Genomic DNA, 16,189 nt, shown 5'->3' on the forward strand with positions numbered 1-16,189 from the left:
TAAGCTCTTTCTATTTATTTTTTTGTTTTTTGTATATATATATATATATATATATATATATATATATATATATATATATATATATATATATATATATATATATATATATATTAAAAGCTTTAAGAACATGTTTTAATTTGGAATGTGTTAATAAGTTTAAAAAATACTTTTATTATATAAAAAGCTATGCCAAGTAAAAAGATAATATGTTTGGTAACAGATTTCAAAATTACATTTTTAAAAACTTTTTTCGTTTAAAAATGGCAACAAAAAAAAAAAAAAAAAAAAAAAACCACTTTTGGAAAAAGATTTAAAATAAAGCTTTTTCTAACAATCCATATTTTTTTTCTTTAAAAGCTATATTTTTCAATGCAATCTCAAACATGCTCTAATAATTTGTTTAAAATTGTGTCAATGAGGATAAAAAGTACTTATAATCCCTAAAAAATTGTACCAAACAAAATGATATGTTTGGTAAAAAAACTTTAAAAATACTACCCTTTTTTGTTTTTGACTTTTTTTACTCTAAAAGGGGTCAAAACACGTACACTTATGAGAAAAACTTTTTTTATTTTTTATTTTTTATGCTTTTTGCTGTAATATCTCAATTTTTCAACTCAATCTCACATATTCTCTAATATTTTTCTATATTTTGTTCATAATAAAATATTTTCCATCCAGGTTTGATTGAAGTCAAATCTTAGGTATTTTCCATCCAGTCCATTGTCCCTGTACGTAGTATAATATGAATATATAATCATACATGGACCAGATGCGTTACAAAAAATATAAGAAATCATGAACATATATATATATATATATATATATATAGATTGCAGTTGCACGGACTGAGATTCCATTACACCCATGGAACACACAAACACACCAAAAGAAAAAACGAAAAAAAAAAGAAGAGGCTCAAATGACGTATCACAAGCGGTACGTACGTCACAGCTAGCTAGTAACACATGAATAATCAACCAAGGTCGTACGTGGGCCACGATCATCCTGGCTCATGAGCGGCTTGATGAGTACGTACCACGATCCAGTCCCGCGTCTTGCCGAACGAACCAATGAACAAAGTACTGTTTGCCCCATTCTTTTCCATAAATCCTTCTTAATTTCACCAACAATGCAAACTAATTAATAAAGCTAGTACGTACGTACGTAGTTGCTTAACGTGTAACTCACATTGTAAGAGATGTGTCCAGCACTTTCACTTTTGGACGAAAGGCCGCGACAAGTTTGTTTCGCCTGAAACTCACAATAACTAACAAGCATATAAACACAGCAGGAGAGATCACCGAATAAATGATAAAATTATCCCACATCTTATCCACTGCACTTGGAAAATCGGTTCTGGGATCTATGTAGGACAATGACAAGCCAAAAAACAGAGAGAGGGTATAAAGGGGTAAGCTGAACAGCCGAGTTCCAAAACCACTGGGGAGGAGGAGGAATATTGTAAAGGCTGTTACAACAAAGGATGTAGCATTTAAACCCGCGAGTATCTCGTAAAGGGGGTTTCGCATGATTGCTGTCCCTGCCAAGTGAACGTAACTACCACTACGAATTTTGTCTTCTCCCCAAACTCCTCCAGGGGGAGTGATTGCTGCTTGGAAGGAGACCGTGAAAAGCAGCGCAGCAACCACCAACAACACATTGCGCATGTCATTTGGGACTTTCGTTGTCAGACGGAGAAACATTATGTATAACTTCTCTTCATAGCTGACAGGAGCTTTAAAGTACTTTGCATCAGCTATTGCATCATTCGGACAAACCAAGAGCCTGAGCCTCCTAATTAAACATCTCGCACAATTGATCTGTGGGTGACAGGCGCCCCCTAATTGCAACATGTCTAACGCTTTATGACCTCTTGAATTCTTGATGTTTATATCAACAGTACTGAATTTCAATAACAATTTCACAATCTGCGTGATATAAATATCCACAATCACTAATGCCATCGATATTATTATCGATTAAGAAAGCAAATGCTAAAATAAACTTGAAAAGGGGACAACAATAAAAGCCAATGACATAATTTAATTAAAGGGATTAAAAGGAAAACATAAAATAGCCAATTAAAAGCTCAAGTAAAAAATGAGAACTTGCCTCGGGTTTGTTTTTGGATGCTGCAATGTGCAACACAGTGTTGCCCTTCTCATCCTGCCAGTTGAGTAACTTCTTCTCCCAATGCGAGACATCTCTAAACCAGGCCCGTCGAAGCCATCCAAGCAGGAGCCGAAAAGCATCAAGCATATCGTATTTGAGGGCAATATGCAAGACAGTTTCTCTTCGAAGTGTTATATCTTCAATCGATTTGGGGCAGGCTTTTAGAAATTTGACCAAAACCTCGAGGTTTCCTATTTGAGCTGCGTAATGCAAAGGAGTTACACCCTCTCTTCCTTGGACACGGACAAGGTCGTCATCAACATCAAGTAGTTGGAGCATCAATTGGGTTTGGTTATTTTGCAAAGCAAGGTGCATAGGGGTGAAACCATTTTGATTAAGCTTCCTAGCAAACGAGGGCTTTAACCTCATGATCTCCAGGGCAAACAGGGTGTGCCCTGCAAATGCAGCAGTGTGTAAAGGAGTTTCAACAAATGGAATCTCGTCGATCCTATCCAAAACTTTTGCATCACTCTGTATCAATGCGTACAAGGCATCAATACTTCCTTTCTGAGCAGCATCCCTCAAACTCTGATCCATTAGAATGCAGAGAAGAGTGATAATCAGCCGATCAAAGAAAATGCGTTAAGATCGAATTAGTAAAATGTTAAAACTGACTACTAATGCAGCTACCATGAGGAGATGAGGAGAGTTATTAGATAGAAGTCCTCCTTTTTATAGGAATGGCTGATCAGTGGACGGTACCGACGAATCTGATGACGCTTAAACGGTACTGACAACTTTGACGTTTACTCGGAACTTGACATAAATACCCTGCCCATACTTCATTTGCTCTTTCAATTCCTACACTCTCCGCGTGAAGACTGAGGGGCTAGACGAGGGGCTAGACGAGGGGCTAGACGACTTTCAAGACTGAGGGGCTAGACGAGGGGCTAGACGAGGGGCTAGACGAGGGGCTAGACGACTTTGACGTTTACTCAGAACTTGACATAAATACCCTTCCCAATCCCCAAACTTCATTTGCTCTTTCAATTCCTGCCTTGTTTTGTCATCACTTGTCTAACAATCATGTAGGACGAAATTTCCATTTTGTTTTCAAGATGCCCTTATTATCAAGAGGGTTGGATTTGACATCAGAATTATGGCTAAACGGGATAAATTTATGGACAATTGTATCGTTGGCACCGAGTATATGTAAGGAAAGCTATTTGCTGGCACTGGAAGTACAAAAGGAAAAAGATGCCAAGGCCGAGATAACTCGAGGTCGGGTCCAGAAGAGCATTCCGAGGCCGAGTCAACTTTAAGTTAACGAGGCCCAGATATGGAATTTCCCGAGTCGACTTAAAGTTGCCGAGACCGAAACATGAAATTTCTCGAATCGGCTCCAAGACTGATGTAGGACAATCCGAAGAGGCGTCTCAGAACATTAATTGTATTTTCTCAGACAATATTTGAGATGGGGATTTTGGATGGGCAAATAGTTGAGAGGAGTTAAAAACTGTCTCGGTTAATATCTGAGACCTAAATGACCGAACCACATCTCGGTCTTACTCGGCAAATAACCAAGACTCCTCGTGGTGAAGATAAACTGAAGACTGCCAGGGACAGTTGGCTGATGAGCGGATTTCCTGGGGATTTTTGTGCAGAAATCATGGAAGAGTTATTGACTTCCATATTTTATTTTTGATAATTATCTTGTCATACTTTTCCTTAAATCATGAGATTACCTTCTCCGTCATATCTCCCCTCATTATGAGGATTTGATGATATTTTTTACTATTATTTTATTCCTTTACAAGCCCCTAGAGCTTCACTATAAATAGGAATACTATGTAAGAAGGATAATTGATTATTATTGAATGAAAGTTTGGTTTCCTCTTCAACATGTGAGTTGAACGTTTGTGCTTGAGTAAAGGAAATGCTTGGGTACCTACTGGGATCCCATTTCTATCCTACCCTTATATAGATGGACTAATAATGTGACAGATAATAGAGAGAGTGTTGTGGAACCCTCATTTTTTTAACATTATTGATCCACATATGTAAAGGTGGGATAAGAGTGGGATCCCAATGAGTACCCAAGCATTACACATATAAGAGTGGGATGAGAAGTTTACACCCTAACATTTCTCTTTTTATAAGGTGTCTTCTTGTTTTGTTTTTAATTTGAAAAATGATTTTTGCATAACTTAAAGTGCATAACTTTTATACAACTAAGACACATTGGTAAGACTCATGCACGTGGATTTATTTTCTTACATGTAGACCTTAAATATTCAATAGTTGATTTTAAAAAAAAAAATAGATTTTAAAAAAAAAAATTGTTAGCATTGATTAAGAAATATTACTTTATGGAAATTATAATCCCGACCACTACACTTTGTTGGTTAAAGAGGGGACAAGAGATCCTACCTAATCTAAAAAATCACTTAAAAATGGAAATTAAAATCCCACCCGCTAAACCGCCGTGAATAGAGGATTTGAAAAATTAAGAAGTTAAAGAGCTGTGATTCATGCACAACCCTTAGTATAACTAGTGCACAACCCCAATGTACTTTAAAGTAATGCAATAATTATACTAAAATTGTATTTTTATCATTTTCCCACCAGCGTCGTCCTCCTTCCTCGTACACTTGACTGTCGACGTTGATGCTGTCACCAACCCCTTCCTAGTTCCTTGGTTCCTTGTGGCTTGTACCATGGCGATCTGTAGGTAGCGCGCGTGCTGCTTTGACCAAAGTCAGCTTTTTGTATTAACTATATATTTTTACTCTATTTAATCACTGTTAAAATATATGTTTTCATGATAGGCTAAGAGCATCTTCAAGTTATTTTACCTACTTAAAATATGTATTTTTATTTTAAATACTAGTTTTTCAATCTAAATTTTAACAGATTATCTATCACACTCTTTATAATAAACTTTCATGTAACAGATAAAGTGACTTAATATATATATTATAAGCCATATGAAAAGTTTGCTGACGATGCTTTAAGTGCCTGGTTAGGATTGTGGTGAAGAGTTTAAAAAATACTTTTTAGTATCTAAAAACCTGTGCAAAAACAGAAAGCTTGCATGTTTGGTAAAAAACTCAAATTAAGATACTTCTTCACACTTTTATACTCTCAAAAGGATTAAAACACACTGAAATATAAAGGCAAAGCTGGAAACAATATATTGGCCTTTGGGGCTCAAAATCGATTCAGATTACCAGCTCAAGATAATTTTGATTTATTTAAGTTGAGAGAACCACTATGTGGTTCTTCGGTTATAAATAAGAACAAATCTCTGCCTTTATTCTAAGTTAACCAAAACAGAGCTTTTCAAATTCTTTCAACTAATACCTACATCTTTCATATATCCCTCCAGCACCTCATCATACGGTGGCGTCTTCTTTTTCTTTCTTTTTTTTCATTTTAAATCTCTCTCACTAAAAATTGGTTGATAAAAAAAAAAAAAAAAAAAATGAAAAAAAAAACTCTACGTAGGATGAAGTGTGAGAAAAGTGTACGAAAAATATAGAAGAATCATTTTCCTATACTATAAGAAAAAGACAGATTTCCTCTTAACTGAATTGGAGGAAGTTCCTTCACCTAATCTAAGAAGAGCCCTTCTACACATCCCCTACTCATTCCCTCCTCATCATCCTTTTATAATAAAAATCATTTTTTTTTAAGGAAAAGAGGGTGACGAGGGGGGAGATGAATGGTGCATCTTAGCATTTTCCATCTAAGAAAAGGACGCGGTTTTTTGGTATTGTTTAATTTGTTTTGAGGGCGAAAGTTGGTGGAGGAGGAGAAGATTGGTATTTGGTTTGGTTGGTGAGATGGGTTTGGATGTTCGTGGTGGGCCGAGCTTAATGTGGTTGTTTTGTTTGTGGTGTGCTACTTTTCTAAGGGTTTTACCTACCACGACATGACGGACAACTTTGATGGCTGGATGCAGCCTGTATGACCAATGTCTTCACCTACCCCCAAAGCGGCTTCAACTTTTCTTATTATTTTAAGCCTTAAGAGTTAAGGGTTTAAGCCCAACCCAATTATCAACATAACCACGGATGCTGCAAAGCCCATGCAAGAGTCGTGTCACCAAATGCCTGCCCCTCATTTCCCGGATTTGGTAACCTCAAAAGTGGGACCACGTTTGACTATAATTAGTTAAGTTTATATAAGATAATCAGGCTTAACTTTTATTTTACAATTGTTAATGTACAACTTGTTGTATCAAAGTTTTTTTTCAAGGTTATTATTAATTACACATTTTTTTTTTTAATAGCTTTTAAAATTATCATTAGATTTGAGATAAATTATTATTAAATTTTAGTCTAATAATAATTTTAAAAATCACTCAAAAAAATGAAAATGATAATATGTGTTAAAATACACATCGAGATCCGGCCACTTCATTCAAAGGCCATTCCTCCTAATGAAGTGGATAGAGTTGATGAATACCAAATCACACCTTATTTTGGAGTACCTATATATATATATATAAAGTATTCTTTTTGCCTTTTGAGTTCCAACAATTTAATTTGTAGAGCGGACAAAATGCCCAACCAAGGCTTCAGGCAAGCTTGCACTACGGATTTTTGAATCCTTTGTTTGGTTTCCGCTGACGATCCACGCTCCGAATTAAATTTGGTGGAAATTATGGGTGAAAAATGGGTAGATAATAACCGTCCATATCCGCTATCCGTACCTAACTGCTATTTGTTATCTGCACATGCGGATGAAGATAACGGTTTTAAAGTATGCAAATCCGCATTCCCTTTATATATAATATATAATATATATTATATATATTTAATTAAATTTACTAAAATAATGTCGTTTTGAATTTGGTAAGTTTAAGACCTTTAGGTTATGTTAGGTTTTTTTTTTTTTCACTATCATCTCAAAGTCATACCTCACTACATTTATTGTTTTTCTTTTCTTTGGGTAATCAAATCCCGATTACTCTATGAAACAATAACCATCTATGGTTGAAAATCGTAAATTGTGTAACAAGTGAAATCTTAATTTATTTAAGCGTGCATATAGTAATAACCGCATTATTTAATCTTACATATAGATTTAGATAATAATTCAAAACGTCAATTACCTCATATGCAGATAACTGATAATAACCGCACAGATGTATATTGTAATCGTATGGCACAGATGCGACTACCTAAAAGTGATACCGTATTTTACAGATACGGATGTGGATGCAACTATTACTAATAATCGCATTCGCATTTTCACCCGTAGTGAAAACTATCAATTCGTGTGACATACTCCATAACCTTGACTTCAATTTCTGTGAGGCTTTTGGGTTGTATGAAGTAATGGAAATTTCTTCCTCCAAAAGGAGACCAATTGTTTCTTGGTTAGATGATTATAAGAAAAAACCATTATTTTACATATTCTACTACTTAGAGTCGGCCGGCCTTCTCTAAAGCTTTTTAGATTGATTTCTAATTTTTTAAAACTAATTTTTGTTTTGATGATTATTCCTAGTTTGTAGTTAATATACTTGTATTTAGTTATAAATTAAAAGCCATGGTCGGGTTATCGGGTCGACCAACATTGAACGCGGATTGAGGGGCTGATTTTAAGGCTAAGACATGCCTTCATTTAGGGCCAAGCAACTTAATTTGAGCCTTTATTTAGAATCTTAAGGCTCAGGCCAAGTGAGACCCTTTTTAATACGTGGCCCGACAGAGAAAATGCTTAGGGCCAAACTAGCTACCAAGCATTTTTCTTATTCATTTTCCTTCAATTTCTTACAATCCTCAACTTCCATGGCTCCCCAGCCCCTATGGCCTCTGGAATGTGCTCCATGGTCCCACCACGACCTTGAATTTAAGAATTTGATGATATTGAATCACCATAAATTAATAAATTTGATTAAGATTATATTTCATAAGCTCTATAAATATAGCATTTTGTATGGCCTCTTGCAGCTTAAATATATATTTCCTCCGGCCGTCAAAGATCGCAAATCACAACTGAAATGTGCGCGGCGTTTTTGGTGGTTGTTGTGTTGCTTATAACAATCCGCTTCCAGACAGAACTCAAGCTCCCTGAAGGAATTTTGCTAGATAACTAACACCTATGATCAAAGCATAGCTCCGACCAACGTTAGTATAGAAATAGAAGTTAAACCACTGCCCCATTTTACGAGGACATTATTCATGCTCGAAAACTCTTTGACAGTACTCATGTTATTTTACTGGTTCATTCTTTTTTGCTGCAATCTCTGCAATATTATACCTCCTTCCTTTTGGTCATTTTCTGTTAGCCGGGCCCATTTGTACCCTATCACTACTGTGTTTTATCCTCTCATTCTACATCACATTTCCGAGATCTTCACCAATTTCATGGTGGGAGGATTACTTTTTTGTAGTTTCCTTGTGCTGTGCTTTTTTATTGTTGTCGTTTTTTATTTCCTTTGTGCTGCTGGAGGTAATAATACTCGTCAAGGCCTTTGTTCGAAGATCGGAACTGCTTGACCCAAACCGTACATAAATCGGCCGCAGTGTGCTTACACCGGGTACCCCACCCCCCAGAGCCAAAGCAGCTAGTTCGTTGGTGAAAGAAGAATCGGTCCCCGGGCTGGGTTGATGATTTATGTAGTCTACATGTGTTAGGCTAGCTTCTTTCTTTATTTTCTCCTTTAAAATGTCATTAATTTAGTCTTTTATTTCTTTTCTTGCACAAAAGTTTGTGTTTGGCTTACGTTGTTAATTAAGGACATTCGTATAATTACTCCATTACATTAAATGACGATTACATGGATTAGGTATGTACTATGAGGACAATGGACTTTTAAATTAACACAGATGATAACAATCATAACATGAACTATTTTTTAACAGTAACGTAATATGATTTGTAATTCGTAGCCTAAAAAGAATGTAATGTGTATTTTGCAATCCCCTTCAGATTATGCGTTTCGAATGAATTAGCAAAGCATTATGATGTTGTGTGAGATTAAACGTCGGAAAAACTTTATTTATAACCATGATCTTTTATCATTTTCTTAAGATTTTTAAGGGAAAAAAAAAATTTTCTAAATTTTAGGTATTAATCAAAATTTAATTGAATTTGAAAAAACACTCATGCCTAAATTCTTTTTAAAAAATAAACATAGGGGTATTTTGAAAATTTTGATAGGATTCAACGAAAAATTCTAATGGAGAGTTGAAATTGAAAAAATTAAAAAATAGATATCATAAATTGACATTTTTTTAAGTTTAAATATAGGCATGCATTTTTTTCAAAAATAATGAAAGATTAAAGGTTATAACATTTAAAGGTATTATGGATCGGGGACAAAGCCAAGAAATTTGACTTGAGGAGGAGGCAGAGAAAGGAGGAGATTAATTGGGATTGGTGGTTTGGAGGAAGGCTGGAGGTATGTGGCGGTGCGTGGGCGCGTGCACGTGGTTGAATTGGCATCTTTTGAGCCGACATGTGATGCGCGCATGAGCTCTAACCGGACTAATTTCAGCAAATTAGAAAGTTTAGGGCCCCATTTGAAATCTCCATTCCCCTCCCCTCCCCTCCCTTCCCCTTCACTTCTCCCAAAAAATATCAATTTCAAAACCTTCTTACTTTTTTTCATTTTTTATATTACATCTACACTTTTTTATTACTTTTTAAATAAAAAACTCACTATAATACAAATTTTCTCACTTTTTCATATAAATTATTTCAACTTTATATCACATCAATCCTATTTTTCAATCATTAAAAACAAATTTCAAAGGGAAGGAAAGGGGAAAGGAATTTTCAAACGGGGCCTAGATTCCAAACTTTTGATTGGTGCAGTACGGTTACTCACTTGAAAAGATGCTTGGACCAAATATGAGATCACCGGAAAAAACACCAAGAATTAAGGAGACAATATATGCCGAAAAAACAGCAGAAGAAGACACTAGTTAAATCCCACAAAAAAGTGACTATAATACTATATAAAAATAAATAATTAAATATAAGAGAAAGAATGAAATATTGTAAGAAAAAAAGAAAAATAGAGAACACAAGAATTTCTGCTAATCTTATTGTATTGAATATTACAATGGATGGTATTTGTATGGCGTGATAAAGAAAGCAAGGTAAACCAAATAAGATAGAGAATTGAAGAGAAACCTGCAAGAAAACTAAATCAATGGATATCATATTGGAAATTATTCTAATAGAATCGGTTAACTAACTGTTTGGCTTAATTTTTTCGTTGATCAATTATAATTCTTTCACTAGCCAATTAAGTGAATGGTTGACTGTATCACATGTCTACATGTAAGCTGAATTACTTAACAAGTACTTAGTAACTTTGTATAAATGGGTTTAATCGCATAAATTTTGGACAAATGAGTTATAAATTGGTTATAACTGCATTGGACTGAGCTATCATACAAGTAGACTATAGATGTAGCGCCCCAAATTTTAACACATAAAATATAATGTTTTAAATTATATTTTAAGACTTATTAATAAAACAAAAGAATATATATGAATATTTATAAAAATAAATATTCGTTGATTAAAAAGCGTTTATAATTCAAGTTTAATAAAAGTTTAAACAGACCTTAAACTTTTGAATAATGAAAATAAGGTCAAACGAACTCCGTTTTGGCCGATTCAAAAGCCAGAACGCTTGTCTCGAAGTTCTTTAGCTATTCTCCGAATTTCATAATTTTTGGACTCCGTTAAGGGTATGAAAACACCAACGAAAAATATTACCTTTTTTTTGGATGAAAATTAAACATTAATAATTTATGGGCTTATTTTGTTTCTTTAAGAGCCCAGCCCATACGTGATAATACAAACCCGGCCAGCCTTAACGTGATGCCCAATCCATTTGCTATAAGAGGAAGGCAAAGGAAAACTTAGTTAGAACCTAAATACTAATTCATTGATTCGTTGATGAAAAGAGATATTTGATGGTTTTTATTCCTTCAACCTGCACTGGACATCTGCCCTTATGTCAGCCATGGATGGGTTTAATCCAAGTGGATCCTGATCGTCCAAGCTTCTCCAAGGTCAAGTGCAGCTCCTCTTCCTCGTTTTTTCCTTCTTCCTTCTAAACAGATATTTCTTTCCTTGCAACAGGTCGTCACCTCCAGCGCACCAACTTGCTGAGCAAGTTTACAACGCAGCCATTAGATCAATTCCAATTCAAATGGATCTAAGCTGTTCGAATACTCTATAAAAAGAAGAGCCTCCATTCAGGTCTCACGCTCAATTTCTCTCCTTCCTCTCTGTTTTTCTGCAACTCTTTTATTTCTCTCTGCTTCTCTTTTGAAAAGAAGCTCTCATCTCCCTCTCCCTTTGATTCGTCACGGCCAGCAACACAGAAGAGAAGAATCTCTTCTCTGTCTCCTCACTCTCGGGCCTACAACTTTCATTGGGTAAGTCTCTTCCTCTCTAACTCTCTTCTCCTTCTCTCTTTGGTGTCTCGGGTTCGACCTGCAAGAAGATAAAGTAAAAGAAAAGAATTGAGAAGAGAGAAAGGTACAGATAAGGAAGAAAAAAAAAAAAGTAGAAGAGGAAAAGATAAGATAAGAAATAAAGAGGAAGAACAAAAAAAAAGAAACAAACAAAAACAAAGATAAAAGAGGAGGAGAATCGGTCAACTTATAGAAAAGGAAAAGCAAGATGATAGAAACAGAAAAGATAAAAGGAAAAGTGTATGTTCAGCAGGCTTAGGCAATTTTTACACTATTCGTGAATTTGATATGAACACGACACGAATATATAGGGTTTGAGTTTAAATTATAACCCATTTATGATACGTTTATAACTCCTTAATGACTCGTTTATGACCCGTCAATATGTTCACGTTTATGACTCATTAACCTGTTTATGACATATTTATGATGCGTTAATGACACATTTTTTTATCAAATTAACTAAACGGATTGACACGCTAACTCGATGGGTTGACACGCCAACCCAAATTGCCAAGCCTAGTGTTCGGTGATTGTAGAGAAAATGAACAAAAAGTAGTCTCTAGAAAAGGACCAAAAAAAAAAAAGAGGGGGGGGGGTTAGAAAAGGAAAAGAAAAGATAAATAAAGAAAAATGATATTTAATAAAGCTTTGTTTTAAAGTTTGTAATAAACTGAACTTTTCTTGTGGCGCAAATGATTTATAAAACACATCATTGTGATACCCAAATGAAAAGTCAATATTTTATAAAAACGCCGTTGCACTGCCCAATTGTTTTAAAAGTAATATTAAGCATTATTAATATTAATGTTATTATTCTTCTAAATTTTATAGAATATAAAATTGGAATTATTTTATAACTGTGACAAATTAGTTATATTAAATATTATATCTATTTTTATAAAAGTAGGATATTATACTTATGTGATTTACATATATGATATATGGCTGTTATATAAAAAGTCATTATGATTATAGATGTTTTTAAGACGATCTTTATGTAAATAACCGTTTTTAATGAAAAATTTTATTTTGGTCATTTAATAATAAATGTTGTTATAATACCCACATGAAATATACGGCATTATAATTAACCAATTTTATATGCCATTGTTATATTTAAATGATGTTAGAGATTCTGTTAAGGTTTAAAGAATAAAAATGAAAATATTATTAATATGAGTTTATTAGTGGATTATTCACTATTATTTGTGTTAAATTATATTGCAACTAATATTTGTGTGAACAATTTTCTGAAGCAAAGAAATAACTGTGAGTACTTCTTACTTATTGATGATACGTAGTAGTCTTTAATAACTTTGTGATGTATGTTTTATTTAATTGTATACAAGTTGTTTGGCATTTTGTTTGGAACCATGTCTATTTTATTGTCATGAATGGTGAACATATTGATAAACTGTCATTGCATATTTACTGTAAGAAGATATGAACTTGTTAATAAAAAAACCAAGGGTTGACATCCTAAGGCACTAATGGATCATAAACTGCGGGCTAGATTCCCAAGGCATCAATCAACCTTGAAGACCGAAGGTTAATGTCCCATGGCAAAAGACCGACGGTTGGAGTCTCAAGGCAGTGCTAATTCAAACCATAGGTTCAAATAAGACCAAAGGTGGTTAAAGTCCTCAAGCACTGATCAGTAATCACCAATAATGATAAGAACAAGGTCAGAGTCCTCTAGCACTAATCAGGATTAAGATCGATGGCTTAAGTCCTAAGGCAATAAGTAATAAATAGACTGCAGGTTAAAGTCTTAAGGCAAAGACAAAGATCATGCATACATATAACTGTCATCATAATATTGTGTGGTGTACTTTTAAATGATTCAGTATTTTATTATGTTATTAGAGACAGTTGATTCACTGTTCCAACAGTATGAGATTGTGGTGTTAACCACAACCACATACGAGTTTTTGTAGGATGGAATGAACGATACAAATAATAGCATTTGTGTTTAAGACTAAGACTTTTAATATGTAATATTTGATATGTAGGATAAAATAATGGTTATTTATTAAGTGTCGCATGTAGCACATATGTTATTGCTTTGAGTGTATTTATTATATTAGAACTCATGATTCATGTTTTAATATAATGAGGTAATTCAGTCAGCTCTGTCATGTTATGTTTCATAGTTTTTAAAGAAAAAATATATTCTGCTGCCAATTATTTAACTCTGATGACATCATAATGATACGTGAAAATCGAAATTTTCACTTACGTTTTTTGTAAAAAGCGGGTTGTTACAATAGAATAAAAGGCCCACTACTTTATTTTTTTATTCATTCCGAACCTTTGACATGAAATGTAAGCTTGATAGTTTAATTCATAATTCTTGATTAACTTAGAATCTTAATTTTGTTAGAAGGAGATTGATCATCTTGAATCGATCAAATCGATCAATTGTAATTCCATAATTTAAATACAACAATTCCTCCTATTCCATACCCATACCATCATTTACATACACAAAACTCAGCAAAATACATCTCAAAAGATTAACATCACTTCGGGTGTGTTACAGACCCGGCGCCGCACCCAACTGTGTTGGGGGATTAGCGAATTAATCCCACCGATCGATCTATAAAAGAGTTGGGTCAAGCAGTTTTAGCTTGGGAAGAAAGGCCTGGAAAAGTTTTCTTCGCCTCAACCTCACAATGGCTTCTAAAAACAGAACCATCAGAGGAGAAAACATGAAGGACATCGCCGCCGGATGACCTCCCTTAATGTCTACGGGAGCTGTGATCAGTAATGACGCGACAAAACACAAAGAGAGGATATAAAGGGGTACGATGAACAACCCACTTCTAAAACCACCAGGGAGAAGGACGAATATTGTAAAGACTGTTACACAAAAGGATATAAGATTTAAAGCCGCGAGTATAAAGAAAAGGTATTCATCCATGATTGCTGTCCCCGCAGAGTGTGAGGTTGGACTGGCCGGGGCAATGCTATTGGACGTATTGGTTGTAGGAGAGGAGTCATCTTGCCAAACTCCGCCAGGGGGGCTGAGTGTTGCTTGGAAGGTGACTGTTACAAGCAACGCTGCAACCACCAGTAAGACATTGCGCGTGTCGTTTGTCATGTTGGTTCTCTGACGGAGAAACACTATGTATATCTTCTCGTCAATTGGGACAGGAGATTTCAAGTAATCTGCATTAGATGCAACTCTCGGAAGATGCAAAGTACTGAAACAACTAGCACGACGTAGCATATCCTTGATGATCTGTTGGTTATCCCCTTGCAACATGTCAAACGCTGTAAGGCCTCTTGAATTTTTGGCGCTTATATCAACTTTACAGTGAAAGAATGACCTAAAGTTCAATAACAATCGCACAATCTGCATGATATAAAGATGCACAATCATAGTCTAAAGCAAACTTGAAAGTGGTCGACAAAAACAAAAGTAAATGATATAAATTAAAGAAAAAAAAAACATAAAATATTCAAGTAAAATCATTTGACGACAATTTTAATTTGCATGTTTCTGCAGTGATTGAATCCTTACAGTAACCTCTTTGCACAGCAAGATATATATACCTCCACTATATATATATATTCACCTTCTTTAGTAGAAAACATGAGTGGAGAGAACTTGCCTGGGGTTGATTTTGGGATACTGCAATATGCAACACAGTGTTGCCTTCCTCATCCTGCCAGTTCAGCAACTTCTTCTCCCACAGTGAGGCATTTCTAAACCAGGCCCGCCGAAGCCAACCCAACACGAGCCGAAAAGCATCGAGCATGTTGTATTTGAGGGCAATATGCAGGACAGTCTCTCTTCGAATTGTTACATCTTCAATAGATTTGGGGCAAACTTTTAGAAATTCAGCCAAAAGATTGAGGTTTCCTGTTTGAGCTACGTAATGCAAAGGAGTCACACCCTCCCTTCCCTGGACACGAACAAGGTCGTCATCAACATCAAGCAGCAGCAGCACCAGTTGGGTTTGCTTATTTTGCAAAGCAAGGTGCATGGGGGAGAAGCCATCTTGATTAAGCTTCTTAGCAAATGACGGCTTTAACCGCACAATCTCCATGGCAAATTGGGTGTGCCCTGCAGATGCAGCTATGTGTAAAGGAGTCTCAACAAATGGAATTGCATTGATCTTGTCCAAAATATAAGCATCTCTCTGTATCAATGAGTACAAGGCATCAATACTTCCTTGCTGAGCGGCATCCCTCAAATTCTGCTCCATTCTTACTTACGCGACTGATAGTCAGTCAAACAGTTAAAGAAGAGATGGCTTAAAAACTTTAAAATGTTGGGACTGTAGTACTACTATTGGCCGCCTTCTATTTATAGGATCAGATCAGATCTGCATACCTCACTATTATTTGTAAATTGCAACTTTTGAAGAAAAGAAAACTCCCCAAACCGATTAGAGGTTGATCGGTTAATGCATACAAATTAATTAATATGCCTATAAAAGAGGGAAACTCTGGAGACCTGAGTGGGAGGCAGGAGATATATTCCTATAAGCATGTGGTCATGTGGGCTAAAGAAAAAACAATAAAGAAAAAGATAAAGAAAAGAAAGGTGAGCTTAGTGGGCTTAGAGGGCTCAAAAAAAAAAAAGTGTGCTTGGTGGGCTCACAAAC

The 16,189-nt window shown here is 35.1% G+C and overlaps 2 protein-coding genes across 2 annotated transcripts; both read right to left on the reverse strand.

Moving 5' to 3' along the window:
* Positions 1-835: 835 nt before the first annotated feature.
* LOC133853769 (ankyrin repeat-containing protein BDA1-like) lies at positions 836-2,798 on the reverse strand. The gene is made up of 2 exons (XM_062289792.1): positions 2,116-2,798; positions 836-1,931 (listed from the first exon to the last, which is right to left on the reverse strand). The coding sequence occupies exons 1-2, from the start codon at positions 2,710-2,712 to the stop codon at positions 1,188-1,190; spliced, it is 1,341 nt and encodes a 446-aa protein (XP_062145776.1). The 5' UTR covers positions 2,713-2,798; the 3' UTR covers positions 836-1,187.
* An 11,233-nt stretch (positions 2,799-14,031) lies between these two features.
* LOC133853768 (ankyrin repeat-containing protein BDA1-like) lies at positions 14,032-15,859 on the reverse strand. The gene is made up of 2 exons (XM_062289791.1): positions 15,191-15,859; positions 14,032-14,931 (listed from the first exon to the last, which is right to left on the reverse strand). Exons 1-2 carry the CDS (start codon positions 15,785-15,787, stop codon positions 14,173-14,175), a joined length of 1,356 nt encoding a protein of 451 aa, XP_062145775.1. The 5' UTR covers positions 15,788-15,859; the 3' UTR covers positions 14,032-14,172.
* Positions 15,860-16,189: the final 330 nt, after the last annotated feature.

This window comes from Alnus glutinosa, chromosome 13 (assembly GCF_958979055.1).
Source record: "Alnus glutinosa chromosome 13, dhAlnGlut1.1, whole genome shotgun sequence".
Classification (NCBI taxonomy): Eukaryota; Viridiplantae; Streptophyta; class Magnoliopsida; order Fagales; family Betulaceae; genus Alnus; species Alnus glutinosa.

Coding starts and splice junctions, on each gene's coding strand:
- LOC133853768 (XM_062289791.1), bottom strand. CDS start 15,787: ATGGAGCAGAATTTGAGGGATGCCGCTCAGCAAGGAAGTATTGATGCC. Junction 14,932..15,190: donor TATCCCAAAATCAACCCCAG/GCAAGTTCTCTC, acceptor TATATCATGCAG/ATTGTGCGATTGTTATTGAA.
- LOC133853769 (XM_062289792.1), bottom strand. CDS start 2,712: ATGGATCAGAGTTTGAGGGATGCTGCTCAGAAAGGAAGTATTGATGCC. Junction 1,932..2,115: donor CATCCAAAAACAAACCCGAG/GCAAGTTCTCAT, acceptor TATATCACGCAG/ATTGTGAAATTGTTATTGAA.